The sequence below is a fragment of the Ursus maritimus genome, unplaced genomic scaffold, assembly GCF_017311325.1.
Source record: "Ursus maritimus isolate PB19 unplaced genomic scaffold, ASM1731132v1 scaffold_31, whole genome shotgun sequence".
In the NCBI taxonomy this organism is placed as follows: Eukaryota; Metazoa; Chordata; class Mammalia; order Carnivora; family Ursidae; genus Ursus; species Ursus maritimus.
Genome location: NW_024425675.1, coordinates 22,446,789 through 22,473,653, shown reverse-complemented (window position 1 = coordinate 22,473,653; position 26,865 = coordinate 22,446,789). Strand labels below are relative to the sequence as shown.

The following is a 26,865-nucleotide window of genomic DNA, read 5'->3' as shown; positions in this document are numbered from 1 at the left end:
GGACGGGGGCGGGGCGCGGAGGGACGGGGGCGGGGCGCGGAGGGACGGGGGCGGGGCGCGGAGGGACCGGGCGGGGAGGAAGGTTCCGACTTGCTAGAGACAGACGTAGGCCCCAGCCTAGGAGTTCTGGCCGGGTTTTCCGGTTTTGCCTGCGACCCGGAGCTGTCGAGGCGCAGCGGCCCGACTCGCACCAGCGGCCCGACTCGCACCAGCGGCCCTCGGGGCGTCCGGCCCTCTGGGGCGCATCTCTGGCTGCCATGGCCGCCGCCGGCTTGCGGGCCTTCGGGACAAAGGGGCCCGGCTGGCTCCGACGCAGCGCGTGGGCTCCGCTCTCCGCCGGCTTCTGCAGCAGGGGTCCGGCCGGGGCCGGGCGGCCGGAGCTCGGGCCGCGACCCACCAGCGCGCGGCAGCGGGACGGCATCAGGTCAGCGGCGGGGCCGCCAGGCGCCCTGGCCCTCCCAGACCGGCCCGCGGGCCTAGCAGGGCAGCTCCCAGGTGGGGGTGGGCGGCAGGGACCAGGGCAGAAGGATGGGCAGTCACCCCACGCGGAGGCCAACGAGAGCTCGGCCAGGGATAAGCTCCGACTGCTGGGGACCCCAGTTTGTCCGTCTCGGCCTAATCCGGCCAGGGGCCGCAAAGGAACCCGTGGACACGGTGTTTCCTGAAGTCCCCTGCCTGGGCACTGTAGCATTTCGGATCTTGCAGGACACACAGGAGAATTTCAAATGGGACAGCTTCAGAAGGCCCCAGCACTGCCCCTAAACCCCCAGGGCAACCAAGCCGAGTCTTCATTGGACTTTAGGCTCCGTGCGGGCCGCTCGCTACTTTGGCCTTTGAGAAAGAGGGTTCGGTGCGTCTCACAACCTTGACCTGGTTACAAGGCCAGGTTAGGCATAGCCGAGGTGCTCCTTGGCCCTCCACCAGAAATACCCGAGTGGGTGGCAGGTCAATATGTAGGATGAAGGGCACATTGTACTGAGCTCTGCCTTTTGGCTCAACAAGCCTAAAACCCTTAAAAAGCAAAACAAAACAAACAAAAACTGGCACAAACTGGAATTGGAGTAGTAAAGTTTGAAAGACCTCTAGCCCCATCCAGGCTTCACCCTGTTGTTTCCCTGACCAGGGCAAGGGTGCTGGAGGCCTGCCCAGCATGCTAAGTATTTAAAAGTCACAAATCAAACTAACAGCTAAGTATGTTTTCTTCTCCTACCCTGACAAGTGTATCTTCATGAAACCTGGAAAACCATGTTTGAATTTATAATCCTGAGGCTCCTAGGAGTTCCCCAAAAGTAGTGGAGAGCCATCTGCTGGCCTGCAACATTTTTCTTTTCTTCCCATCCTATGCTCACCCCCTCTCACCTCTCCGCCCCTGCTTCTCTCCCAGGAGCTTGGCACACAGGTCTGCAGACATCCCATCCAGTATGCCTGCATTCTCTCTCTCTCTCCTCGCTCCCTGCCTAGAAATAATTGCTCTCGGCCACCCCATGGGCTTAAAGATGCCCCCTGTAAAGCCAGAGAATTTCAGAATCTCAGGTAACTGCTGAAAGGTTTGGAAGGGGGTGGTGATTTCCAGGTGGGCACATAATGCTATCCAAGTGGACTCCTGGCTCACCTGGCAGGGAACCGCTGGAAGAGGGCCACAGCAGGGTACTCCGAAGTGCAGGGCCCAAGCGGCGGTCCTTCTTGCTCATTTTCAAGGGCGGTTCTGCTTCTGCAAATCTGGTTCCACCTGGTCAGAACCCAGACATCGGGCATGGCAGCCAGTTGACCGAAGAAGGTCTCGTTGAGTTTTCCGGAGCTAAACATGAATCAGAAAGGGAGACGATGGGAAGAATCAATCTAACATAAATGCTCGGAATCAGTAAGTAGGAACCTCCAAATCCATCACTAAAGCCGTGGTATGGTAGGCACTAAGTTGGTGAGCTTAAACAACTCAGTCACACTTCAAGCATCCCATTCAAAGCCATTCCTCTCAGCAGTGACACTGTCATGGAGTGAAAAGCAGCCAGGAACTGGGGTACCATGCTAGCACCATACCGTTGCTACCCCTAATTCTTCTAGCGGCCAGCGTGATAGGTTATGTTGTCCCCATCCTACAGTGAGGAAACAAGTTCAGAGAGGTGGCAGCCTGCTCAAGGCCACACAGCTGTGAGCAAAGAAAGCCAGGAGGCAGGAAAAGGTCCATCTGCCTCCAAAGTTGCTTCCACTCCGCTGTACAGCTCAGTGTCCTTGCCACTGAGGTTTAAAAGAGGTGGCAAAAAAACTAGGTGAGATGAAAACTTACAGGAATTAGTGGAGTTGGCTCTGAGAAATCAAAATGCTATTTGGGGTCATTAATTTGGTTAGCAGGTGTCTGTCGAGTGTCTCCTCTGTGTGTGAACATGACAGGTGCCTCGTCTCATGGACCTTCTGGTGGTTTTCAATGATGTGATGAGCTCCAGACAGCTCATCGGGGCATCTCCAGGGCCCATCTCTTGCCTTGCAAACAGAAATATACTTCCTATCACGTGCTGTGGTGGTGACCTCGCTCTTAGTGATTCCGTCTTTCCAGCGGTGGGGTTGGTGAAGCTGTAGGTGCAAGGCATCACATGTTTTGACCCAAGAGAGCCATTGGGAAAATTCAGATGGCTAAGATTTTTAGGAGGTATTACAGCCTGGTTTGATGGCCAGTTGACTAGGGAAAAAATAGCAATCTAGGATGGCTTTCCGTTTCTGGCTTGAGCAACTCAGTGGTAGCGTTAAGATAAAGGGAGAGAGGACAGGGCCAGGTTTGGGAGTTGGGGGAAGATGCCCCAGGATAGTCCAGGAGACATTGGAATGAACTTGTAGAGTAGCCTGGAGCTCAGGACAGAGGTCTGAACGCAGGCAAAGATTGGGAGTCATCAGCCTAGCGGTACCAGGCAAAGCCAAGGCCATAGTGTCGTTACCTTGGAAGAGTATGGAACGAATAGAGAACAGTGGAGGGAGCTCTGAGGATCATTTAGGGGTGAGCAGAAGGCAAGGAGCCCCTTGAAGAAGTAGAGGAGGACAGGCTAGAGAAGCACCAAAAAACAGGAGACAGAAGGAGAGCACGATCCAAATGGCCATTGGGTTCGGTTCTGGCAACGAGGAGATTGTCGGCGAGGACTGATTTAGTGGAGTGGCAGGAACAGAAGCCTGGCTGCACTGGGTTGAGAAGTGAACTCAGCAATTCAGAGTACTCTAACAGGGTGTGGGACGCGAGAGCCACAGGATTAATGGGCCACATAGGAACAGACACCGCCGCGCAGCAAGGGCGTCTGGGTGCTGGCGTCTTTCTACACAGTTTTGCCTGAGGCCTTAGAATTTAATTTAAGCATATGTCACTGATGGGATGGCAGCTCTTAGGTTTGCTACAGAAAGCACACTCATTATCTTACTGGAAGGTTCACCGGCACTTCTCTTACCATACCGCAAAATGTGGGTTTCATAAGATGTGATGAGCTCCAGACAGCTCATCGGGGCATCTCCAGGGCCCATCTCTTGCCTTGCAAACAGAAATATACTTCCTATCACGTGCTGTGGTGGTGACCTCGCTCTTAGTGATTCCGTCTTTCCAGCGGTGGGGTTGGTGAAGCTGTAGGTGCAAGGCATCACATGTTTTGACCCAAGAGAGCCATTGGGAAAATTCAGATGGCTAAGATTTTTAGGAGGTATTACAGCCTGGTTTGATGGCCAGTTGACTAGGGAAAAAATAGCAATCTAGGATGGCTTTCCGTTTTTTCAATGATGTGATAAGCTCCAGACAGCTCATCGGGGCATCCCCAGGGCCCATCTCTTGCCTTGCAAACAGGAATATACTTCCTATCACGTGCTGTGGTGGTGACCTCGCTCTTAGTGATTCCATCTTTCCAGCGGTGGGGTTGGTGAAGCTGTAGGTGCAAGGCATCACATGTTTTGACCCAAGAGAGCCATTGGGAAAATTCAGATGGCTAAGATTTTTAGGAGGTATTACAGCCTGGTTTGATGGCCAGTTGACTAGGGAAAAAATAGCAATCTAGGATGGCTTTCCGTTTCTGGCTTGAGCAACTCAGTGGTAGCGTTAAGATAAAGGGAGAGAGGACAGGGCCAGGTTTGGGAGTTGGGGGAAGATGCCCCAGGATAGTCCAGGAGACATTGGAATGAACTTGTAGAGTAGCCTGGAGCTCAGGACAGAGGTCTGAACGCAGGCAAAGATTGGGAGTCATCAGCCTAGCGGTACCAGGCAAAGCCAAGGCCATAGTGTCGTTACCTTGGAAGAGTATGGAACGAATAGAGAACAGTGGAGGGAGCTCTGAGGATCATTTAGGGGTGAGCAGAAGGCAAGGAGCCCCTTGAAGAAGTAGAGGAGGACAGGCTAGAGAAGCACCAAAAAACAGGAGACAGAAGGAGAGCACGATCCAAATGGCCATTGGGTTCGGTTCTGGCAACGAGGAGATTGTCGGCGAGGACTGATTTAGTGGAGTGGCAGGAACAGAAGCCTGGCTGCACTGGGTTGAGAAGTGAACTCAGCAATTCAGAGTACTCTAACAGGGTGTGGGACGCGAGAGCCACAGGATTAATGGGCCACATAGGAACAGACACCGCCGCGCAGCAAGGGCGTCTGGGTGCTGGCGTCTTTCTACACAGTTTTGCCTGAGGCCTTAGAATTTAATTTAAGCATATGTCACTGATGGGATGGCAGCTCTTAGGTTTGCTACAGAAAGCACACTCATTATCTTACTGGAAGGTTCACCGGCACTTCTCTTACCATACCCCAAAATGTGGGTTTCATAGCCTATCAGCCTCTCAGCTGCAAGTCATTTTTGGCACTCAGGAGGAAACGCATTGATGAGAAACAAAACAATGACTGTCACAGCCATACTGGGACGCTGTTCCAAAGAAAATGGGTGTTCGCATAGCACTGAAATAAAGTCGGTCGCTGAAGTGGTTTTCCAGAAGCCAGTGGCCCAGAAGGCTATTGAAGGAGGATCCAGGCTGACACAGAGCAGGCGGAATATCAGATCCAAAGAATGAGAAAGGCAGAAGACATGTAGGTGGGGACCACGGGGAAACAGATACAACATATAGAACGATAGTCTGGTGTTTGGCTCCCTGCCCATTCTGTATAACCGCACGAATACGACATTTCTGTGTGCAGACAGCCAGAGGACAATACTGGCTATTTTAATTAGCACCTGGGATACCTTAAAACAGTGAAACCTTGGCATGCCAGCTCTTTGTTGGAGGACGTGTCCAGAAGAGCCCTCTTGCTGTACGCTCCTGTCCTTCTGTTCTTTACATTGCCCGTTCTCAGCATGAATTATTCTGCAGAATTTCAGGATGCCACTATAAAAACACGGAAGAATGCTGTCATGGATGCACGTTGGCCCCTGTAACTGCACTACCTCCTCGGGTGCATGGGAGGAGATCTGGGGGGCGTGTTTTCATCCTTGGCTCCTTCCCTAACCTTCTTCTTTCAAAGAACAGCAGAAAGAAATAAGGTGAAGGTAGCCACAGTGTGGCAGCTTCCTCTGGCTTCCGCGGTGGTCTGACAAGCTTCACCACCTCGGAATGGGCAGTGGTGACTTTTGGAACTGCTGTAACCTGCCCTTTGGGTGGAGGTGGCATTTGTGTTTCTGACAGCAAACCTGGAGAAAAAGAGAAGCAACTCCAGGGAAAGAGGGAGGAAACCCCACCCACATTTCAGGTAGTCTCCTTGTTCTGCCTTAGCTGTATCTCCAGATTATTGGCAGACCCTCTCAGTTGCCTCTAAGCATCCATGGTTCTCTTTCTGGTATTTTTAAAAAGCCGCCCAGGGTAAGAAAGGAATTGCGGGGGTCCTCACTTGTTTTGACTTCTGCATGACCCAGTAATCATAAAACGTTCTCCCCAGGAACATTGTCTTGAGTGATCCGAACAAGAGGAATGCGCTGTCATTAGCCATGCTGAAATCTCTGCAAAGTGACATTCTTCACGAAGCTGAAAGCAAAGACCTAAAAGTCATCATCATTTCAGGTATTTATCTGATGTCCAGCCCCAATGTTCTTGCAGTACCCAGAAGCGGTTTCTCAAAATTCTTTGGTCAGCTGGGGCATTCCTTCGCTTAATGGGAGAATTGTTTTTGAAGCTCCTTTACAAGAACATTGTGAAAAACTCCTGTGTGATTAACTGTGGAAATTACAGGAAAGATTCCCATGCGGTGAGAATATGTCTTTTCCTTTTTGTCGGACGTGTCAGATATGAAATACTGCCACCCGTGGCCGTGCTGGTCTTCCCGTCAAAATCAAGGAACCTCTTTCTTCGTGGATCTGATAAGATGGGTTTAATCACTAATGCTTGTGGTAGACTACCTAGTTGGCTAGGAAAGGCTGCTGGGCAATTGATGGGTTTGTCTTTTCTGGTCTTACTGAGCTTTCAACCGAGATCTGTGGTCTTTAGCGGTGCCAGAAAGCAGGCTATATTTTGCTCATTTCTTTCCTTGCTCTTTTTCCAGTAAGAATTTTTACCAACTCATCTGGTGATGATGACAGTGATAATAACAATAGCAGTGGCAGCATTTTAAAGAAACCACAGAAAAATAAAACAGACGCTGCCCCGTGATGCACTATTTTTTAAAAATTAAGAATCGGTGTTTCTGGAGGCAGATACTCAAAATGTTACCTTCTTGTCTGTGGTGGGATATAAATTTTCAACTTTAAAAAATTTTTTTAAATTTATTTATTTATTTATTTATTTATTTATTTTGTGAGAGTGCGTGTGAGCACAAAGTAGGGAGAGGCCTAGTGGGAAGGGGAGAGAGAGAATCTCAAGCAGACTTCACGCTTATCATGGAGCCCAATGTGGGGCTCGATCTCACAGCCCTGAGATCATCACCTGAGTTGAAATCAGGAGTCAGACACTTAACTGACTGAGCCACCCAGGCGCCCCCAAATTTTCAACTTTTTATATGGTGAAGGGAAAAGAAATAGAACAAATATTGTCCAGCAGCCATGGGGGTGTAACCTGGATGCCGTCAGGCAGCTAACTCTGAACCATGCAATTTTCTCACTTGTTTGCAGGGAATATTTTCTGTCCCTGCAGCCACAGCAAAAGGGAAGTAGGAGAAAGTGTTACCAGCTGATGGGTGGAATTTCATTTCATCGTTGTTGTTAATGACAACAGTAACAGTAAAACCACATCCTCAGATCCCTTGTAAAAAGTAAAGGGGCTGTCTTCACACTCCGACCTTCCCGATTCCAACCTGTGTGGGTGGCCATTATCTGTGGACCAAAGGACAGGGACGCTGGGGGAGGCAGGGTGGATTTGATGGGCCCAAGTGAGTCTATACACTCAGGCCGGACCAAGCCCAGAAACAAAAGTGTGAAACCAGATGGATAATTCTGGAAAGAGCACTTTCGCTGTGCTTACTGAGCCTTCTCTTTGTTGGAATGACATGTTTTTGCTGGTTCCACCATAGACCTTTGAGAACCCATGCCTCACCTTACTCTGTCACCACAAAATACTAGCTGTCTCTTTTCAAACAAAATAGAATTATTCTTATCAAAATTGAGCCATTAACGTAAGTGTCCACAGCAACAACACGATGGCTAGTTATCTGGTAGGTAAGTAAGTAAACATTTAAGCTCTGGCTATTTACATCTCTTTCTTTTCTTTTCTTTTCTCCACTGGAAACATTTGCAGCTAAGGGGCCCGTATTTTCTTCTGGGCATGATTTAAAGGAACTGACGGATGAGCGAAGCCCAGATTATCATGCCGAAGTATTTCAGACCTGTTCTGAGGTAAGCCAGGATGGGGGTCAACACTGCAGCCCGAAAATGATAGTTACATGAAATACTGAATCAGGCTTCCAGTTTACAGAGAAGGCTTTATTTATGAGACCTAGTTGCTCCAGACAGGTCACTGGTGCACCCTTCACCCAAGCCACTATTTGGTTTCAATTTTTAAGAAGTAACCATGGCTTGCGGTTGATGTTGTTACAAGCTGCCAGTCGCCGCCTCTGGGATCATGGGGGGTGTTTCTTAAGTAGGAGGTAAAGGGTGGGAATGTACATCATTAGAGGGGAAGAACCTAAGATTAGTAAAAATTTTTAAAAATTTTAAACTAAAACGACTCCGTTAATGGGAGAGAGAGAATATTTGCGAACGGAATAACAATAATGATTTTAAAGATTATTTCCAAACCCTTCTTCTAACCAGCCTTTGTAATCACCACCTCCAAGTAGGAAAATTAACCTCTTCACATTTACTTCTTACTGTCTGTCTCTTTAACCGTATGAAGGAGAGAAATGGCCAGCAGAGAGGAGGAAGAGGAACAAAAGGTTTGCAATGATTATAAACCTATTAAGTCAACCCTGGATAATAAAAAACTGAATACAGAATACAGCCCTAAGTAATGCATGCTCATCTCATAACGTCTTATTGAGCACTACTGTATGCATAACACTTGCAAGGCGCTGAAGGGAAAGAGAAGGAAAACCAAGCTTCCTGCCAAACTGAAACTGGAAATGTAGGTGAGAGGCAAGACATAAAACAGTTTCAGGGGCGCCTGGGTGGCGCAGTTGCTTAAGCAACTGACTCTTGGTTTCGGCTCAGGTCATGATCTCAGGGTCGTGAGATCAAGTCCCTTGTCAGGCTCCACACTCAGCATGGAGTCTGCTTGAGATTCTCTCTCTCCCTCTCCCCCTCTCGCTGATGATCTATTTATTTTATAAGTAAATAAATCTTTAAAAACTCTCAAATAAATGAATCTTAAAAAAAAAAAACCTCAAACAGTTTCATAACCTGATCCTAAGATGACTTCACCTAATTTTTCATTCATTCATTGACTTGCTCATTTATTTGGTCATTAATGATTCAACAAACATTTCATGATACCTTCTATGTAGACAAGACAGAGGTGAGCAACAGGGAGGCTGACAGGAAGATGATTAAGATGCCTTCTCGACCACCATTTCTTTTCCTTGTCCTTCCAGAATGCCGTAGGGAGAGCCAATTCGAGTTTTCTCATTTCATGGCGGGACAAGCCAGAAAAGCAATTGACTTAAGGCTCCAGGGAGAGGCGGAAGCAAGCCGGAGCTAAGGCTTCAGTCTTTTGTTTCACATTAATGATGTTTATGTAACATTCTGCTCTTGTGTTTTCCACGGCAGGCGCTTTAGAAGTTACTTTTCTACTAATATCCAGTGTGTTTGGCTAAAACAGAAAAGCATCAAAGACAACCACTAGAGCCCTTCCATCCTCCCCAAAGGGCCTGCTTTTATCACTCTGCTGTGTTGTCTTCATGAACTGAGTCCTAAACGGGTTAGCAGAGGGGCCACAAGGGAGCCCGGGGCTGCTTCAGAGGATAAAGTCCAGATTTCGTGGACGCTGGCATCCCCTGGATGCCTCAGGCTCGCTGCAAAAAACACAGTGCGTAAACAGGACCTTGTCCTAACACAGGGAGATAGAAGTGAAAGTGCATTGATTTCTTGAACGCTTTTTCTAAGAAAATCACATTGTCCAGGATAAATATGAGCAGCATGAACTTGTGCAAGATTTCAGTTTCCACATGTAATCAACAGATTGGGACAGAATGAACTAGATATTTCACTGTTCATTCATGCATGAGAAAACTTGGATTTAGAGAGAAGACAGAGGTCTCCGACATGACTCAGCATCCAGACCATAGCAGGTTCCTTAAAGACCACAAGTGCTGCCTGATGGTTAATTATTTCCAAATCAGGAATAAATTGAGAAGAAGAAACACGAGGCTGTGGGAGAGCAAAAGTAGCCCCTGTGGAGCTGATCTGACAGATTTCCCTGTGTCTCTCCTTTTGTCCCGTAGCAGTTTGAGGGTGGAAACCCTAGTACAGGAAGAGATTCTTCTCTTTCTTCTCACCCCTCCACTGAAATGGCAATGGGATGTGGCCTCTTGCAGAGCCCTCGGTAATGCTACTGAGTGAGGCTAAGCTATACTTATGTCTGTGTCACAATTTGGAGCAGGCAGAGCCCAGGAAAAATATTTAGTTCAGGAAGGTAAACTAGGAGGGATAATCACCTCTTGACCACCAAGGGACTGATTGCCCCAGCTGATTTTTTATCTAGTTTGTCTTTGTCTTTCCTGAATTGTTCTCTAACTATTTAAAATATGTTTTGGGGGGCACCTGGGTGGCTCAGTCAGTTGGGTGTCTCTTGATTTCTGCTGGGGTCATGATCTCAGGGTTGTGGGATCAAGCCCCGTGTAGGGGTCCTCACTCAGCAGGGAGTCTGCTGGAGATTCTGTCTCTCTCCCTCTCCCTCCATGACTGTGCACATGCACACTCTCTCTCTCTCTCAAATAAATAAAAAAAATCTTTAAAAAATAAAAAAATTTAAAAAATAAAATATGTTTTCAGGTGCCTGGCTGACTCAGTCAGTAGAGCATGTGACTCTTGATCTCAGGGTCATGGGTTCAAGCCCCATGTTGGGCATGGAGCCTACTTAAAAAAAAAAGAGTTACTTAAAATATGTTTTAATTATCCAAATGATAAACAATAGGGAAAATTTTGAAAATTCAGAGAAACAGAAGGAAAGAAAATAAACTGCTGATACTAGACCATGATCGTACCACCCGGAGAGAATGCTAATATTTAGAATATTTCTTTCAGACCTTTTCCATGTGAACCTCTTTGTCTGAATAATCATACCATAGGTTCAATTATACTGTATAATGTGATTATAGCATTGAATGCTTACCATGTGCCAAATAATATTTTGAATATTTTATATATATATAATATATATATATATAATTCTCTTGTTCTATAAGGTTGGTACTATTCTTAGGCCCCATTATCATACCCAGATGTGAAGACCGAGGAATAGCCAGTGGGTAAGTGCAGACTGGGCATCAAACCCCAGGAGCCTGGCACCAGCCCACTATGCAAGGCCCGGACCATGCTGCTATGTCTGATGGAAAATCTCATAATGAGAATACAGCATTCCATTAAATGGACAGTTTACACAATCATTTTTCTTATTTATTATTTATTTATGTATTTATTTTAAATTCATTTATTTGAGAGAGAGAGAAAGAGAGGTAGCAAGAGAGAGAGAGCACAAGCAGGGGGGAGAGGGAGAAGAAGAAGACAACGGCTGGGGTTCTATCCCAGGACCCTGGGATCATGACCTGAGCTGAAGGCAGACACTTAACCAACTGAGCCACCCAGGCGCCCCTTATTTATTTTTACATATCTTACTTATTAGTTTTTCACTATTATAATTTTTTGAACATCTTTGCCCAAACAGCTTTTTACCCTATTTTTAGGATTATTCCTTAGGAGTGTTCCCTAGATGAAAGGTATGGGTATTTTTGATATTGTTGGAATCCACTCTAAGTATTTTCCCACCAGGTTGTATAGAATCCTTGTGCTTTGTATGTGGGACATAGGAGACACAGACTGTTCAACGCTAGTCACAGCCAAATGACTTTTCATAAGTAACCAGTTCTTCAGGTGACAGACGACACTCAGAGCCAAAAAAGTCCTTCTTTGCAGCAAGATGTTAGACGTTCTGGAGCATTCTTCTCCCTGCTATTGTAGTTCCCTGAGAATGGGCTCTATCACTGACCATCCTCATCCTCACCTAGAGTTCTCAAACCCCCTAAATCCACGAAGAGTTTGGGGTGCGGATATATTTATATGCATTCTTCTGAGGAGAGGGCCATTAGCATGTATCAGATTCTCAAAAGGTGACCCCCTAAAAAAAGTCCAAACCACTACTATAAAAGATGATATCGTATCCCTAAATATGTAGTTGGTTATTTTATAATAAAGCTGAAAATATAACATGTTTGTGAATGCAAAAGGCTGAGTTCCTTAGGCAAAATCTTCAAATCAGTGAAGGTCATTTCTTTGGAGTTGCTGCCGTGAGAAACAAGCCCAGATGTAGTAATTCCTTCCCACCTGCCCTCTTTACCTACCAGGGTTCAAAGTATAACTATTTATATGTTGCACTTTCCATGGCAACACGATCTGTTTGGAGTGGCATGAAAAAAAATGGAGAAATAAACCAAGTTATTTTGTAAGCTGCAAAAATAAGTTGGCGATTTATGGGAGGGAGGGGTCCTATGAGCAAGTTTTCAGCTCCTCTGTGCCAGTGGCTCTGTTTGGGGAATTTTGTTTATTTTGATGACAGCAGGGTGCCCCTCCACCACTGTAATAGAACTGAGAGAATGTTCAGGGCGGTGATTTGAGACGTAATGACTACGGAAATTGCCTTCCAGTTCCTTTGCCACCTTAATTTTTCAAGGAAGTACCAAATACCAGTTTCAGACGTGCTGCGGGCAGACTCCATGCAGGCATGGTTCCCCAGAGATCAAAATCAGCTCTGTGCTTCAGGGGGGCTGCTGGGCACCAGTCAGGGGGACTGGAACCTCACAGAGGCGTCCTGCCCGGCGTGGACAGACTGGGGCTGTGCTGGCAGCCTGTGGATCTCGCTGCCTCGTCCCCTCTGTGCTTTCACATCCTGGGTGTCATGTCGGGTTCGCTCCTGCCCTGGGTCTCAGGAAGACCAAACAGTCGGTATTTAATACCAACTTAGTTCTCTTCGTGCCTCCTTTCACCCCTTTTTTCGAGACTTTGATCTAATGCCTACGGAAAATGCTCTGCAAAGTGTGAAGTCACATAAAATGATACGTGTGACTGTCTCATTTCGCTCTCGGACCGAAACGAAGTGGTGTGTTTGCCCCTTCAGGTCATGATGCTGATCCAGAACCACCCGGTCCCCGTCATCGCCATGGTGAACGGCTTGGCCACCGCAGCCGGCTGCCAGCTCGTTGCCAGCTGTGACATTGCCGTGGCGAGTGACAAGTCCTCTTTCGCCACGCCAGGTGTGAACATTGGGCTCTTCTGCTCCACCCCTGCAGTGGCCTTGGGGAGAGCGGTGCCGAGAAAGGTAATTGAACTCCCTGCGGGCCCTCCAGATGCGATCCTCCAGGGCAGGGGATGGTCAGTTCCAGAACTCACTTGTTACAAGGACCGTTCGAATCAGGACATTCTGCCTGGAGTGTGGCTGGCGGGATGTGCCTCAGTGTCCCTTCTGAGGCGGTGTGCTGGGGGAAGGGATGGCCAGCTGCCTGTTTCTCTGAAGCTTCTCACCTCATTTCACCCTTGCCTGCCCCTCAGGACAGCTAGTTAGGTTCCTTACTTGTCTTGTCTGTTTGCATAAAGGCACACATTCTTGTCATCTTACCGGCCCTGCAGTTGAAGCTCAGTTCTGTTGGACCACCGGGGGACGCGTGTCAGTATCAGGGGGCTAGGACGCTAGTGTCACTGGCTTATTGTTCGCCAGCAGTCTGTCTTGTTCCAGAAAGGACTGAAAAGAGCTGATTCCCTGAGTGTGTCAGGTTCACAATGGTGACATTTCAGTTGGATCTGCCCCCAGAAGGAGCCACATTACAAAAGGTGTTTTGTCGTTGCCGACCACAGTGACGTCCATTTTCTTCACAAAACTCTCTTCCTTCCTATCACATCATAAAATAATATTTACTAAACCTCTCGTAAGTGTAAACCGGGGGTTTCCTTATTCTAGAAAAAAATACATCCTCATTCTCAACCGGAAATGTGTTTTAAAGGTTGGCAAAGTTGTGGAACATAGGAACCTAAACTGCTTTCTAGAATACATTATCCATTTTAGCATCAACTACAAAAATTAGCAGTTGCCGTATGCCTGAGGTGCAAAAGAGGTGAGACCCAAGGGAAATCAAGTTGTGGGACCAAGTTTAGGTGCATTCCTTTCTTTTACAGTGCCTCATTAGTTTTTACAGAAATGTGTATTTGTGAGAAAGGTCTGAAGACAGATCCTGCGAGTACACACACACACACACACACACACACACACACTCCCACTCACACAGGCACTCACTCGCAGGAACACCGGCTGAAAGTGGGCAAAGGGTGAGATGTCAAACATAACAGCTTGCTAAAAGGTTTGCAGCTTAAGGGGGTTTCATCCCATCAGGATACACGTTCACCTTAAAAGTAATTAGTAAATACTTCTTCAGTCCCTACTCTGTGCCAAGTACATTAAATTCAAGTGCATCTCAAGTATATTGTCAGAGCTCATTAACAAACTACCTTACAATTGTGCAAATCAAGTCGCGAGGCCTCTTGCATAGTCAAAGGTAGGCAGACTGGTTACCCCATCTGTAGCTGTTTGTCTTCTTTAATACCTGATGTTCTGGAAGGGTCCACAGTAAGACATTTAAATCTTTGGATCAGCCCTGCTGTCAGGATAAGAATCCATTCTTTCTTAACACAAACTTTTTGAATCAAGGCTCAGGATGGAGTCCTGGAAACGTAAACATTGTAATCACATTTGTCAGGTTTTAAATGAGTTTTTGAGAAGAGAAAAAAACAAATGTGACAAATACAGGCCTTAAGTTTCCAGGAAGCACAGTGCTCAGAACCACCCTGCACAACTGTCCAGCGTGACAGATGAAGGGGCAGGACGTGGCAAGAACCAAAGCAGCTTTCACCTCGCGCGGGCAGCTGGCCCGCTGAGAAGATGAGGGCAGAGTCCCCAGTATTGTCCCACTCAGCTCCGTGAGCTGCACTCCTTGTGATCTGATCCCGAGTTTCTTCCTAGTTAGCAGGCTGAAGGTGGTTCAGAGTTGTCAGTAGACGTCCTTGCCTGTTGGGTGCATTACTACACAGAGGCGTGAAGTGGATACACGGTTTGGGGTCAACACTCATGATCTGAAGTCACAGTACCGACAAAGGGAATTCAGTGGGAGGAAAAGTCTGTCGGAATGCAGGGCCTTTGCCAGGTAGCTGGATCTGCAGGTCTCACCTGTGCGGCCCCCTGGAGGAGGCAAGTAAGGATTCATAGAAATCTAAACCTAACCAGAAACACCCCTTCCTGCGTTCACTGCTTGATTGCAGCCCTATGAACACATCCATACACAGGCCCGTAGGCTTCGGTGGGTGCTGGGCACATGTCCCCCGCACAGAGCCACAGGGAAGCAAGCAAGTGCTTTTGGAAACTCGCCTAGTGGGGAAGCTCTACCCTTTCCGTCCCGGCTAGAGCCGCGTGTGTGGGTCACCAGTGCCCTCTGCCGGTCACCATGGGAAACAGCTCAGCCGTGCCAGAGTCGGAGGGCTGCAGTTTGTCTGCTGGGAGCAGAAATGGAGTGCAGCCCTTGTGTTCAAGCCAGACTGAGCCTGGGCCTGAATAATTTTCCACATTTGTAAAGCGTTTCTCTCTTCTGGCGTGATTTAAATAATGCATCTTCATCGCACCCTATAAACCACCTGCCCGGTGCAGCTGCTCCCCTCCCCCAGCCAGAGCCGGCCTCGCTCAGAAATGCCAGTTCCTCAAGCAGTTGGTATCCTGGGAGAGCGGGAGAGCGTGTGAAAGATCCGAACCCCCGCTGCCCCAGCCCGTCATTTCTCTGTGGTGGGAACGCTGGCTTTCACCTATTTGCCCGTGGTAACTGTGTATCTGTGGAATCTGATTTCCTCATAGTCTAGAACAGAGTAGAACTTCCGAGCTGGAAAGAGTGTTAACGTCTTGCTACTCAGCCTGGTATGGAGACCACCAGAAAGCCTGAGAAATGCAGGGTCGCAGGCCCCCCTCGGATGGACCGCATCAGAATCTGCACTTTAACAGAGATTTGCACGGCCATTGGCCTCAGCACCTTTGAGAACGTGTAGTTCAACCCCCCAATTTACAAGAGGGCCTGGGGGTGATTCAGGGCCTTGCCTAATGTCTCCCAGCAACTAAACTAGCCCTGTGACCCTCCGTCCATCAGCTTCCTTCCTTCCTGAGCCCTACTGCATCGCCAGCCCATAACGCTAACACGCCACCAGCCGGTTCTTATCGTGGATGTGACTCGAGGGGCCCCAAAGACCCCTCTGCTTTAGAGAATCACCCCCTTTCAGGGCTGTGATACCTAAAAGCCAGTCAGAGATTCATACAAATGTACAGTTGGAAGAGGCACGTTAATAATCATCAGTGCAGTTGTTAGGTGCTGACTGAGTGCCCAGCACGGTCGCATTAGCTTTGCACTTACTGTCCCTCATCTGCACAATCCCGCAGGAGGATGGAAGGCGTATTCCCATTTTCAGATGAGGAAACAGACTCAAACGGCTTAAGTTGCATCCTTAAGGTCTTGTGGTTAGTAAGTGGCCCATCTGGCATTGGAACTCGGGGGACCAACTCCAGACCCAAGTCCTGCTGCTTTCTGGGTTCGCCTTGGCCTCAAGTGCTATTGTTTTTAAGGCAAGTGCCCCAGGAAGAGGAAGTATTAAACCCCCAGCTTGTTACGGGGTCCCAAGAACTGTCGTCATAAAAGGCAGCTTGAACTGATGAAGGAAAAGGATGAGAGAAGGCACCTTCTTCTCTCTCATCTGAAGTTCTGGGGACACCACATAGAAACTTCAATCATAAGCAAAGATTGTGCTGATTAGCTAGAAAGTAAACAGGCTTTCTTTTTCTCAGAGAATACCAAGCTGTTATCCAACCCACATGGGTAAAATCCCCATAAATCAATATGTGCTAACACTATGACCCCAGTAGGCAGATTAGGAAACCGAGGCCCAAAGAAGGGGATGAACCCAGGCAGGGCTCTTGACCTTACTCCCATCAAGACTTCTTTCAGGAGTACCGTGAATCCCCTTAAGGCCTTCCTGGTGTTCCGGAACGAAAGGTGAGGAGCCAGGGCAGTGGAAGCACGAGGGAGAGCGTGCCCCGCCCGGTCCAGGCTGACGCTGGCGCACCCAGCTCCGGGCTGCCCCCAGCCAGCGATGCGCCTCCATCGGTAAGAGCCACAGGGGCCCTTTCCTCCCCGTTCCCGTCTAGTCGGACACATCCGTCATTCGCTGGAAGGAAGCCACTCAGCCCGCCACCTCTCTATCGTCCTGGTTCTTCACCTGTTCTCTTGACTTCTTTGCTTTTGAAAACTGGCTTTCCTGTGATGTCTCCTGGGAGGTGAGAGGCCTGTGGTGTTGCCTGGGTTTGAGAAGACACTGAGACGCAGAACTCGTGTGCCTGACTCCAAACCCCGTGACCGCACTGAGGGCACCCAAACTGGGTTTCAAAGCCCGACAAGACTTGGTGCCCCAGGCCCTCCTCGTGATCCCTCTTCACAGAAGAGTCTGTCACTTTCCATGAGGTGGGAAAAAGGATGGGGACTTAAATGAACCTACTACTATTTAACAATTCAGATTTTTTGTTGGAAGTGAATCTGTGTAAGTGGTAATAAAGGAAGTTTGTGCCCAAAAAAGATGATGGATCCAGGAGTCAAAGGGACTAGTCCAGATGATGTGGTCCCTTCACCTACCGGCAGGCAAGGCTGCATTTAGAGTATTCCAGAAAGACGAGTGTCTTTTGTCTTTGAAAATATTTGCTTATGAGGTGATTTCTGAATTTAGCCATTCTCATTCCCACTAGGTAGTAGGTACTGGGAGAGGCTGGGATGGTGTGTGCTGAGCACAGAGCCCAGAACTTGGTGGGGACGCATCAGATAGCTGTCTGATTTTTGATGGTCTCTCACCTTCTGACCATCTGTCTATCTCTGTCCTTCTCCACTTGGCTGGCTGACTCACTGGAAGAGAAAATACCTTCTTCTGTCCAATGACAGTCCCTCATGCTATAGCTCGAGGTCACTTCCTTTTTGTGGATATTAGAGATCCTGAAATAACATTAGGAATCCTTTGTCTAGGAGGGAATTTAAGAGATCCTGTATCCACCTGTGGGCAGAGCTGCCTGGGCCTGACAGACAGGGCCGCCCCCATTCATACCTCTTCAGGGGTGAGGACTCCACATTCTCCCCGAGTGACTCAGTTTCGGGACTTGGGACTTGGATTTTTTTTTTTTTAATGTGTTTTTGGAGTTGCTTCGGAATTAAGACATTACAAAAACCCATAGTCTTCCTGGGTGTGTATTAGTCACCTGGGGCTGAAACAACAGAAATTTACTTTCTCGCACTTCCAGAGGCTGGGAGTCTCAGGTCAACATGCCAGCAGGTGTGATTCCTGGTAAGAGCTCTCTTCCTGGCTTGGAGCTGGCCACCTTCCTACTATTTACTACTATGTCCTCATGTGGAAGCAAGAGAGACTCAGACACACAGAGATCTCTAACTCTGCTCAAAAGGCCACCAATCCTATTGAATCAGGGCCCTCCCCAATGACCTCAGTTAACCTTAATTACTACCCTAAAGGCCCCATCTCCAAGAACAGTTGCACGGGTGCCTAGGACTTCCACACATGCATTTTGGGGAGACACAATTCAGTGCGTAGCACTGCTCTTGATACTTGTAGCTCTCCTGTGTGAATATTTGTTGGGTGAATGAATGTCCAAGAGAAAGTTGTGCTCGCTTGGAGTTCCTGCTCACGGAACCCGGCCCCCAGCCTCAAACACAGACTCGTGCCAGGCCCCTTGAGCAAGCAGAAGCATCATAGTTCTTTCCCTCTGTTCAGGTCTTGCTCAGATGGACCGTTTTCCCTAGCATTTCTGTTGCACTCGATGTGACCATGAGCCCTGCGGTCCTTTGTAGGCTGTTCTTTACCACATGTCTGAGAGACTCATTCGTACACTTGCATTCCAGCTGGGGAAGGGGGAGACGAGAAACAACATGCCCGGGGTCCTTTGGAGGAGCCACACTCTGCAGGCAGGACAGGATCCCCCACCCGCACCTTGGCCTGTGCCCAGGCCTGCAGAAGCTTGGACTCCAGAGGACTCACCCTGAAAACTTCTTGGAGCTCTTGGACCCCGGGCAGCTGAAGTATCTGAATCAGACAGGCGTTCTGTAGGTGGGTCATGGAAGCACGGGAAGGAGAACAGAACCAAGGAGGCTCAGGAAGAGAAAGAAAGACATAGGAAGAACAGAGACATTGAAGAAAGCATCTGTTGGAGGAAGGGACAAGGGAACTGTCCCATGATCATGAGCCCAGCCGGCAAGTACAGACGGCACAGGGTGAATGAATGCCTGTCCGCCGAGCCAGCCAAAGGAGCCCTTACTACTTTGATTTTAATGATTTCCTCCTTCCAATTCTGCTACCATTTTCATAGCTACTCTTTTTTTAAAAGATTTTTATTTATTTGCGAGAGAGAGAGAGTGAGGAGAGAGGGGCAGAGAGGGAAGGAGAGGAAGGGAGAGAAAGGGAGAAAAATCCCAAGCAAGCTCCATGCCCAGCACGGAGCCCAACGCGGGGCTCGATCTTACAACCCTGAGATCATGACCTGAGCTGAATACTCAACTGACTGAGCCACCCAGGCGCCCCTCATAACTACTCTTGGAAGGCTGTTTGAGGTCTTGGCCCCTGCTGTGAAGGGATTGCTGTAAAGGGATTGAGGACTTTTCTTCACTGGATTTGATTTTTAAGGTTGTTTTCAGGGCTGGCCACTGTCTGCTCTGTGGTCCCCATGAATTTCTTGAGAGCCACCCACATGAACAGAGGAAAAGAAAGGCTGGAAGGTGCAGTGACCCTGCTTTCCCCTGGCTTCTGACCTGGGTCCCTGCTGAACGTGCTTCTCAGGCAGCGACAGAGCAGACCTTGTCCCGGCCCCTTCATGTGACTCACTGGGTGTCTTCAGCAGGGTCTTAGCAGCCCTTAATCAGCAGGACCTGGCTTTTAGCTCCACGTTCAACCAGGGGCTTGCGACCTGCTTTGGAGTGATGACACTACTCCTGGCCAACCAACACGTGGTCTCTGGAGTGACCCACAGGCATCGCGTTCCTGCTGCCTCCAACATAGAGCCATTACATTCCCCCAGACTGGACAGTGCTGGGACTTAGTCCATCCCCTACCTTTGCAGAGAAGTTGGGGACCAGCATCACTTGCCCCAACTGCCAGTCCAGGAGGTACTCCACTTGTCCCCATGATGGCAGGAGTCCTCAAGCCAAGCCTTCTGACCCCTCCTTCTTTATCAAAGCCCCATCCCTAGCTGAGACAATCTAGTGTGATGATTTAAAAAACCATTTAAAACAGTGGTTCTACACTGGGGGCAATACCGGCTCCAGGGGATGCCTGGCAGTGCCTGGGGACATTTGTGATGGTCATAGCTTGGGGGGGTGGGACACGTAACTCCTGGCTCCTGGCAGATAGAGACCAGGGATGCTGATAAACATTCTACAATGCACAGGACAATCTCACACAACCAGGTATCATCTGGCTCCAAATATGCAATGGCACCAAGGTTGAGAAACCTAGTCGGTAGCAGGATCTGAATGCTAAGGACCCCCAGATCGGATCTCAAGCAGGTCCCATTATCTGTTACTGCTGAGCGGACCACCCATAACTCAGTGGCTCAAAGCAACCACACTCATTCGTGGAGCTCATGAATCTGCAATCTGGACAGGGCTCCGTGAGGAAGCTTCTCTCTGCTCTGCAGTGTGTGTGGCCTCAGCTGGGAGGAACTACAGATGGGGGAGTGACTCGCTGACTCCCGACTCTGGCTGCTGGGCAGCCTCTCAGCTGGGACCCCAGCTGGGCTGGACACTGGAACATTCTCACAGCCTTTCCTGGGTCTTGGACATCCCCACCCACCGCAGCAGCCAGGTTCCAAGACGAGACAGCCCAAATAAGCAGCGCAGGCGGAAGCTGAGTCTCTGCTTTGACCAAGAACGAAGCCTCCCCTCTGCCATGCCGCCGGCTTTCATCTGCCATCCCTCAAATCACTCATCGAGAAATATTTAGTAAGCTGCCTACTATGTGCAAGTGACCTTCTGTGCTGGTGGCACAGAAATCAACAGAACAGTTAAAAAAAAAATCCCTGACCTGGTGGCGTTTACCTGCTAGCAAAGGAGATAATACAATACACAAAATCCACATGTTGGATATACGGTGTGTTAAATGGCGGAAGCGCAAAGGCTGGCGATCCAGCCGGGAAGGGGATAGCGCTGGGGTGTGACCTGCAGATTTTGCAGATCTACTAGCGTGGTCAGGGAGGACCATGTGGACAAGAGGATGTGGGAGCCGAGACCTGACGGAGACGAGGGCACCAGTCGTGAGGACTCCTGGGGACGGAGCATCGCAGGCAGAGGGAGTACCAAGTACAAGCACCCCGAGGTGACAGCATGCCCGGTGCGTTCAAGGAACAGTGGGGCTGCAGGAGGTGTGGGGGCGGGAGCGTAAAGGTACCTCCCCACCTGTGTGCTCCATGTGCAGCAGGAACCCCACTTTGAAATCGTGAATTTGACTCTCAAGAGGCCAGGCTTTGTAGAATTAGAGAATTGAGGCACAGTACGTGGCAGGCTATAGAACGGAGCAAACCATGGAGAGCAAGGAATCTCTACCCCTTGTTCTGCAGGCCCGGAGTGTAGGGGTGGGGGTCGTCGGAGGGAGGCAGCATCTTGAGTAAGTTACGTCATGCCGGGATCCTAGGTCTGGTCCCTGGAAGATATTTCCTTTCAATCCTTCCTCCTCTGGATTCAGGGACTGCTCTCTCAATCGGACCTGAGGTGGTGGCATCTCTGAGCATTTTCCTCCTTCTGGAAAGCAGCCACTGCGTTGGTCTGTGGCAGGTCTGGGGCTTCAGTTTTGGTTCCCTCCCATCAGACGTGGCCACTGTCCCGTGCCTGGCCCTTGCAAGAGGCAGAGGGGAGCTCCTGGCTTGGCAGGGTCTGGGAGATGAGCTCTGGGGAAGGAGCAGGAGAACGCGGTGAGTCAGGCCCTTTCCTGGGGACTTGCATTCTCCTTCCTCTTGGAAATATCCAGCCCTGTCCCTGGCAGGAGTTTGGGTGTCACAGACGTCGGGCCTGACAGATGACATGCTATTTGAAGAAGCAGGTAACTGGACTGAGGTTGTAGGGAAGTCAGCAGACTGGAAGGGAGAGGGTGGCTTGGCTAGCAGGGGGGGTCACAAGGAGCGTGCCTTAATAACACACGTTTCCTCCCTCAGGTTGCCTTAGAAATGCTTTTTACTGGGGAGCCCATTTCTGCTCAGGAGGCCTTGCTCCATGGGCTGCTGAGCAAAGTCGTACCAGAAGACCAGCTGGAGGAAGAGACCATGAAAATTGCAAAGAAGATTGCCTCCTTGAGCCGTCCTGTGGTGTCTTTGGGTAAGGCCACCTTCTACAGGCAGCTGCCCCAGGACCTTAGAACAGCCTACCACCTCACCTCCCAGACCATGGTGGACAACGTGGCCCTGAAGGATGGGCAGGAGGGAATCAAGGCCTTCATCCAGAAGAGAAAACCCGTTTGGTCGCAGTGAGTGCTCTCATTAGAGAAGTGGAGGAAGAGGCAGCCCCCGCCCCCCACCTTCTGATGCCGGAACACCACTGCTGCCTCATGACTACAGAAGGCGGCCTGCTATGTAACAGCAGTAATGGTCTCACCGCACGTGGTCTGAACAAAAAGCCAGGATTCCGTGGGGAAAGGAGGACGCGGATAATCAAATCAAGTGGAAGGACAGTCAGCACCTGGGCCGGCTAGCTGTGGTGGAAAGCCTGGTCCTTGAGATGCGCCTTCAAGGCCCGTAACTGGGGGGTCGCCTGACGCGGGAGAAGGTGAGGATACACAGAAGCGTAACAGGAGGATGCCAGCCGAACTCTGCCTTCTGAAGTGTCCCCGGAGGTGGAGGTCGTTCTGGCTGCCCAGGAGCGGCCGAGCATTTCAGTTCTCCATCTCCACACCGAAAATCTTCTGGATTCCACTTCTCAACGGAAATTAGGCTTTGGACTAATCTTCTGTGATTTAAAAAGATTAAATATTGAGAGGGACTGGTAATTTTATCTTTCCCCAGCCAGACTGCAAGCTGTCTGAGAAAAGAAAAAAACAAACAGAAAACCAATGATCTATTTCTTTGTAAGCTGCACACCGGGTGCCTGATGGTTCTGTAGTGAGCGTCCTGGCCGAGATCCTGACACCCGGACCCCGAGGACGGAAACATCAGGAAGCGGTGGGAGGGACACAGGACGAGTGTTCTCTCCCCTGCACCCCACCTGCTCTGCTCCACTTCCGGGAGGCGGTACAAACTAGCCCCAGGCCTTCGAGCTCCCCAGCTGAGCAAGCCCGTGGATCACGACCTAAACCTGTTCCTCTCTGGCTTCGGGCCCAGCCTGGCCCAAGATGTATTCCAGATCTTTTGTCCTCAAGCTTTCACATGTAGGGCTTTTAAAAAAAAAACAAAACAAAACAGTCTATCTTCCCTCGGAGTAGAATGTGGCCATAATGTGGCCCAGTCCCAAGGCTGAGATAGAGAAGCACAGGGCTCTACCCCGGGGTTCTCCTTCAGGGCTCGCACGTGTTGCAATGGCTGTCCCCAGTGTTTCCACGGGTTTCTATTGAGATTGACAATTTTTTGTTTTGCCTGAGTTTAGAAAGGTTAAAAAAAAAAAAAAGAGTGCTTTCTTGGAAAGGAGGAACTTGTTACTAAGATGCTCGTCGTGCGCAGAGGGCATCAGAGCTGCGGTTTGCTGGACACCTAGGACGTGCCAGGTGCCCTCTGTGCGTTCTCATTTCATCCTCACCAGACCCCGTGGAGTGGGCACTACGGTTGTCTCCATCCTGCAGGTGAGTCGTTGAGGCCCACTTTGTGCTGGGTCCAACAGCTGCCCCTGGCTAGAGCGAGGGTTCCAAGCTCTGCCTGAAAAGGCCATGCGTGCGCCTCCCCCTGGCCATGTGGCCTCGTGGGCAGAGCCTGGGCTGGCGGGAGGCCAGCCCCGAAGACAGGACTGCCCTGTTCCACGGCAGCTTTCCAGAACGAAAGAATGGACCACACACTCCTTGCTGCAGAACTCTGCCAGTGCGCAAGGGACATGAAATTTGATTATCGGCGGACCATGGACGGAGTTTTTACTACGAAGCCAATAAAGAGTCCGCTGCCGTTCTAGACCACATTGGGAAGGATGCGGCTGTCTTGGTCCGCTCAGAAACAGTGCTGGCAGTGGGGCCCCTGCTGTACCTTCCTGCCCAGGTGGCCTGATGTGGAAGTTCCTGCCTGACACTGCGAGATCACACGGTGTGGGGGAGAGGGTGTCACAGAGGCCCTGGGCTTCGGAGAAAGTGACAAAGCCTTCTCACACACACATTTGGCAAATGAGAATCAAAAGTCAACTTTCCAGTTTCTGTATGAGCATGCACTACACCCTGAAACCACGAAATCCTCGGGGCTCTGGGCTGGCTTCCCAGCCTGTGAGCTGATGCGCACTCAGGGACTAGCTATAAATCTTAATCCTCGCCTGTGGAGCAAATAATCCAGAAGGAAAATCGGCTACCCGCCCTCTGATGTCATATGATTCATCCCCAGGCAAATATAAATCTTGGGTTAATTTGTATCCCTGCTTCCCTCCACTGGGACATTGAATGAAATTTTTTCTGATAAACACACATGATGATTGCTTTTGGAAAGCCTGCTATGTTCATCTTTCTGTCTGTACCATTTACTTCTCAGGGAGCTTTGCTGACCTCAGCCCCGCAGACCACACCCCTGCAGCACAAGCGCCAGGAAGTCAGGGAACGGGGTCCCCTCGCCCTGTGTGACAGAGCATTCCACCGGCTGGCTTGAGCCCCGCAGAATACCAGCAAATGGTGTGATACCAGCCCCCCGACTAACTTCACACCAGTGAATTTGGAGGTAGTTGCCATTAAGGACAGGGCTGATTTAAGGAGCTGAAATTCCTGGAGTAGCTCTGACCACCCCCCTGGTGTGTAGGAGACTCAGAGAAGTGAAGGCATTTGCCGAGGTCAAGCCAGGATGTGGGTTCGGCTCGCACGGTCCTGAGTCTGTGCTCCTGACTACCATGCCATGTTCCTCCCAACATGCTGAAAAGACTGCTCTTCCAGCCTGGAGAGACTGAATGCGCTCTGAAGAAACCAATCAGAAACGCCCCAGCCAAGGCCACACAGTTTTGCTTACCAAAGGAGATTCGGGGAAAAGCAGGGATTTGAGCACGGAGAACGCCACGTTCCGGTCCCAGGTCTGCAGTGTGGCCGTGAGCCGGTGATTCCGTTGCTCTGTCCAAAATACATGACACTGTTGGACCCTCTCGTCCTCTTCGCTGTGACGCTCCGGACTCTACCATACTGGGATTTGGGAACTTGCCGAGGAACTTGAAACAGGTAGCTTTTGCTCAAAGGAAAAGCTCTTCTACAAACGGAGAAGATGGGCGTTTTACCTCCAGAAGCAGAGAGCATTGGCAACACCTGAGCACTTTGAGAACGAGCAATCCATCCCAGATACTCAGAGCCTCGGGGCCACACTTGCACCTCTTGAAGGTGTCATCGACCAGGAAGCCGCGACCTGACGCACATCTCTCCCCCAACTGGCAATCACCCTTCATTTTGTCCACGTGCGTTATTCAGCCAGCAACCCCCCCCATTCCCACTCCCGCCACCACTTTTCCTCTGCTTCCTCTGAAAACCCACTGCACAAAGAGTAGAGTTTCCAAAGTGTGGGCCCTGGATGACCTGGATCTTCACATGCAGGTTCCTGGGCTTCTCCCCCGACCTACTGAATCACAAATTCACACTTCCAAGGCCTAAACATATGCGTTAAAAAAAAAAGTCTCCAAGTAATTCTGCACACTAAAATGTATGAACTCCTGCTTTCCAGCGGAAGTGACCGTCTCTCTCCAGCTGCATCTGTATTTTAACGGTTGAGCCCGTGCAGCTTTTCTGATGAAGTTGGAGGCAGTCACCACCAGCTCGGAGAGGAACGTGAGGAGGCTTGAGCTCTTCCAGGAGCCTCTGGAAATCTTCCACGCGGGCAGATTTTAGGGCCTTCAAAGGCCCCAGGTGCTCGTGCCTCTGGAAGCCCCACCCCCTATCACATTAAACATCCGAATACACCTGTATTCCACACTGAATGTAATTCTTCTATTTAGGGAAAAGAGCCCCGTGATTTCTTGGCAATTATCAAGTGTTCAGGAGATAAATTCAACATTATTGAACTTGATGTGTTACAGTTAATAAAATATTAACTTTCTGTCTTACAAGGGTTTTTCTTTTCTATTTTGGAGCCCACAGTTTATTTTTCAGGTCCCAAAGAGAGGCCCATGGAAAGCTGGCAGGCAGGGTCTCTTGGATGAGATGGCCTGGCCCCCTCTAGCTCCCCGGCGTGGGGGAGGAGGGGGTTCCACAGGGAGCAGGGGCGCAGGGAGAAGGGGTGGGTTGGCACATCCCACATTATGAGGTTTACACGCCCAGTGTGGCAGTCCTCTGACATCCCGAGTGATTTCAGAGCAATGGTTCCCTTGGATCTTCCTGTCCTGACCAGGGCTGTGTAAGCACAGACTCTAAAACCAACTTGTGCATATATATATGCTTTTTACACATTTAAGAAATTTTCTTTTTTTATGTCATATGTTTTCAATATTTACCTTACCAAAAGAGATGATAATTGCCAGTTTTAGAAGTTTCTAGGAATTTAAAAAAAGAAAAAATAAAAATGCGTCAGTCAGAGGGGAATGTGACTGAGAGCCCAACAACACTTACATTTATGTAGTGACTGCACCAGGCACTGTTCTAAGCGTTTTGCAGACATTAATACACTAATCCTCATAAAATCTCTGTGAAGAAGGCCTTACGCATGCCATTATGTATGCAGATGAGAAACCAAAACATGAAGTTATGAAGTGACTTGCTCATTATCACACAGCTAGGCAGGGGTGGGTTTTGGTTAGTGATTTCACTTTCTAAAACTGATTAGGGAAATGTGGTCTGAGAATTTCAAAGACCTCTCTGTATCATGTGTCCTGTAGAGGGGAAGTGGTTTTGGGGTTTGTTTTTTTTTAGATTTATTTATTTATTTAAGAGAGACAGAGCTTGTGCACACAGGTGCATGCAGGGGCCGGGGGAGTGCAGAGGGAGAGAGAGAATCCCAAGCAGACTCCCCACTGAGCACGGAGCCCGTCTCGGGGCTCCATCCCACGACCCTGAGACCACGACCTGAGCCAAAATCAAGAGTTGGACACCTAACCGACAGAGC

The 26,865-nt window shown here is 49.5% G+C and overlaps 1 protein-coding gene across 1 annotated transcript; it reads left to right on the top strand.

Annotated features, from left to right (window-relative positions):
* The first annotated feature begins 74 nt into the window (after positions 1-74).
* Positions 75-25,867, top strand: ECHDC3 (enoyl-CoA hydratase domain containing 3). Its single transcript, XM_040645422.1, has 6 exons — positions 75-424; positions 5,873-5,994; positions 7,660-7,757; positions 12,688-12,888; positions 21,838-21,997; positions 24,331-25,867. Exons 1-6 carry the CDS (start codon positions 258-260, stop codon positions 24,417-24,419), a joined length of 837 nt encoding a protein of 278 aa, XP_040501356.1. The 5' UTR covers positions 75-257; the 3' UTR covers positions 24,420-25,867.
* The last annotated feature ends 998 nt before the right edge of the window (positions 25,868-26,865 follow it).

Excerpts from the sequence above, each read along its gene's own strand:
- ECHDC3 (XM_040645422.1), top strand. The coding sequence starts at position 258 with ATGGCCGCCGCCGGCTTGCGGGCCTTCGGGACAAAGGGGCCCGGCTGG. Across the intron at positions 425-5,872 it reads CGGCAGCGGGACGGCATCAG|GAACATTGTCTTGAGTGATC; the intron begins GTCAGCGGCGGG and ends CGTTCTCCCCAG. Across the intron at positions 21,998-24,330 it reads CCGTCCTGTGGTGTCTTTGG|GGAGCTTTGCTGACCTCAGC; the intron begins GTAAGGCCACCT and ends TTTACTTCTCAG.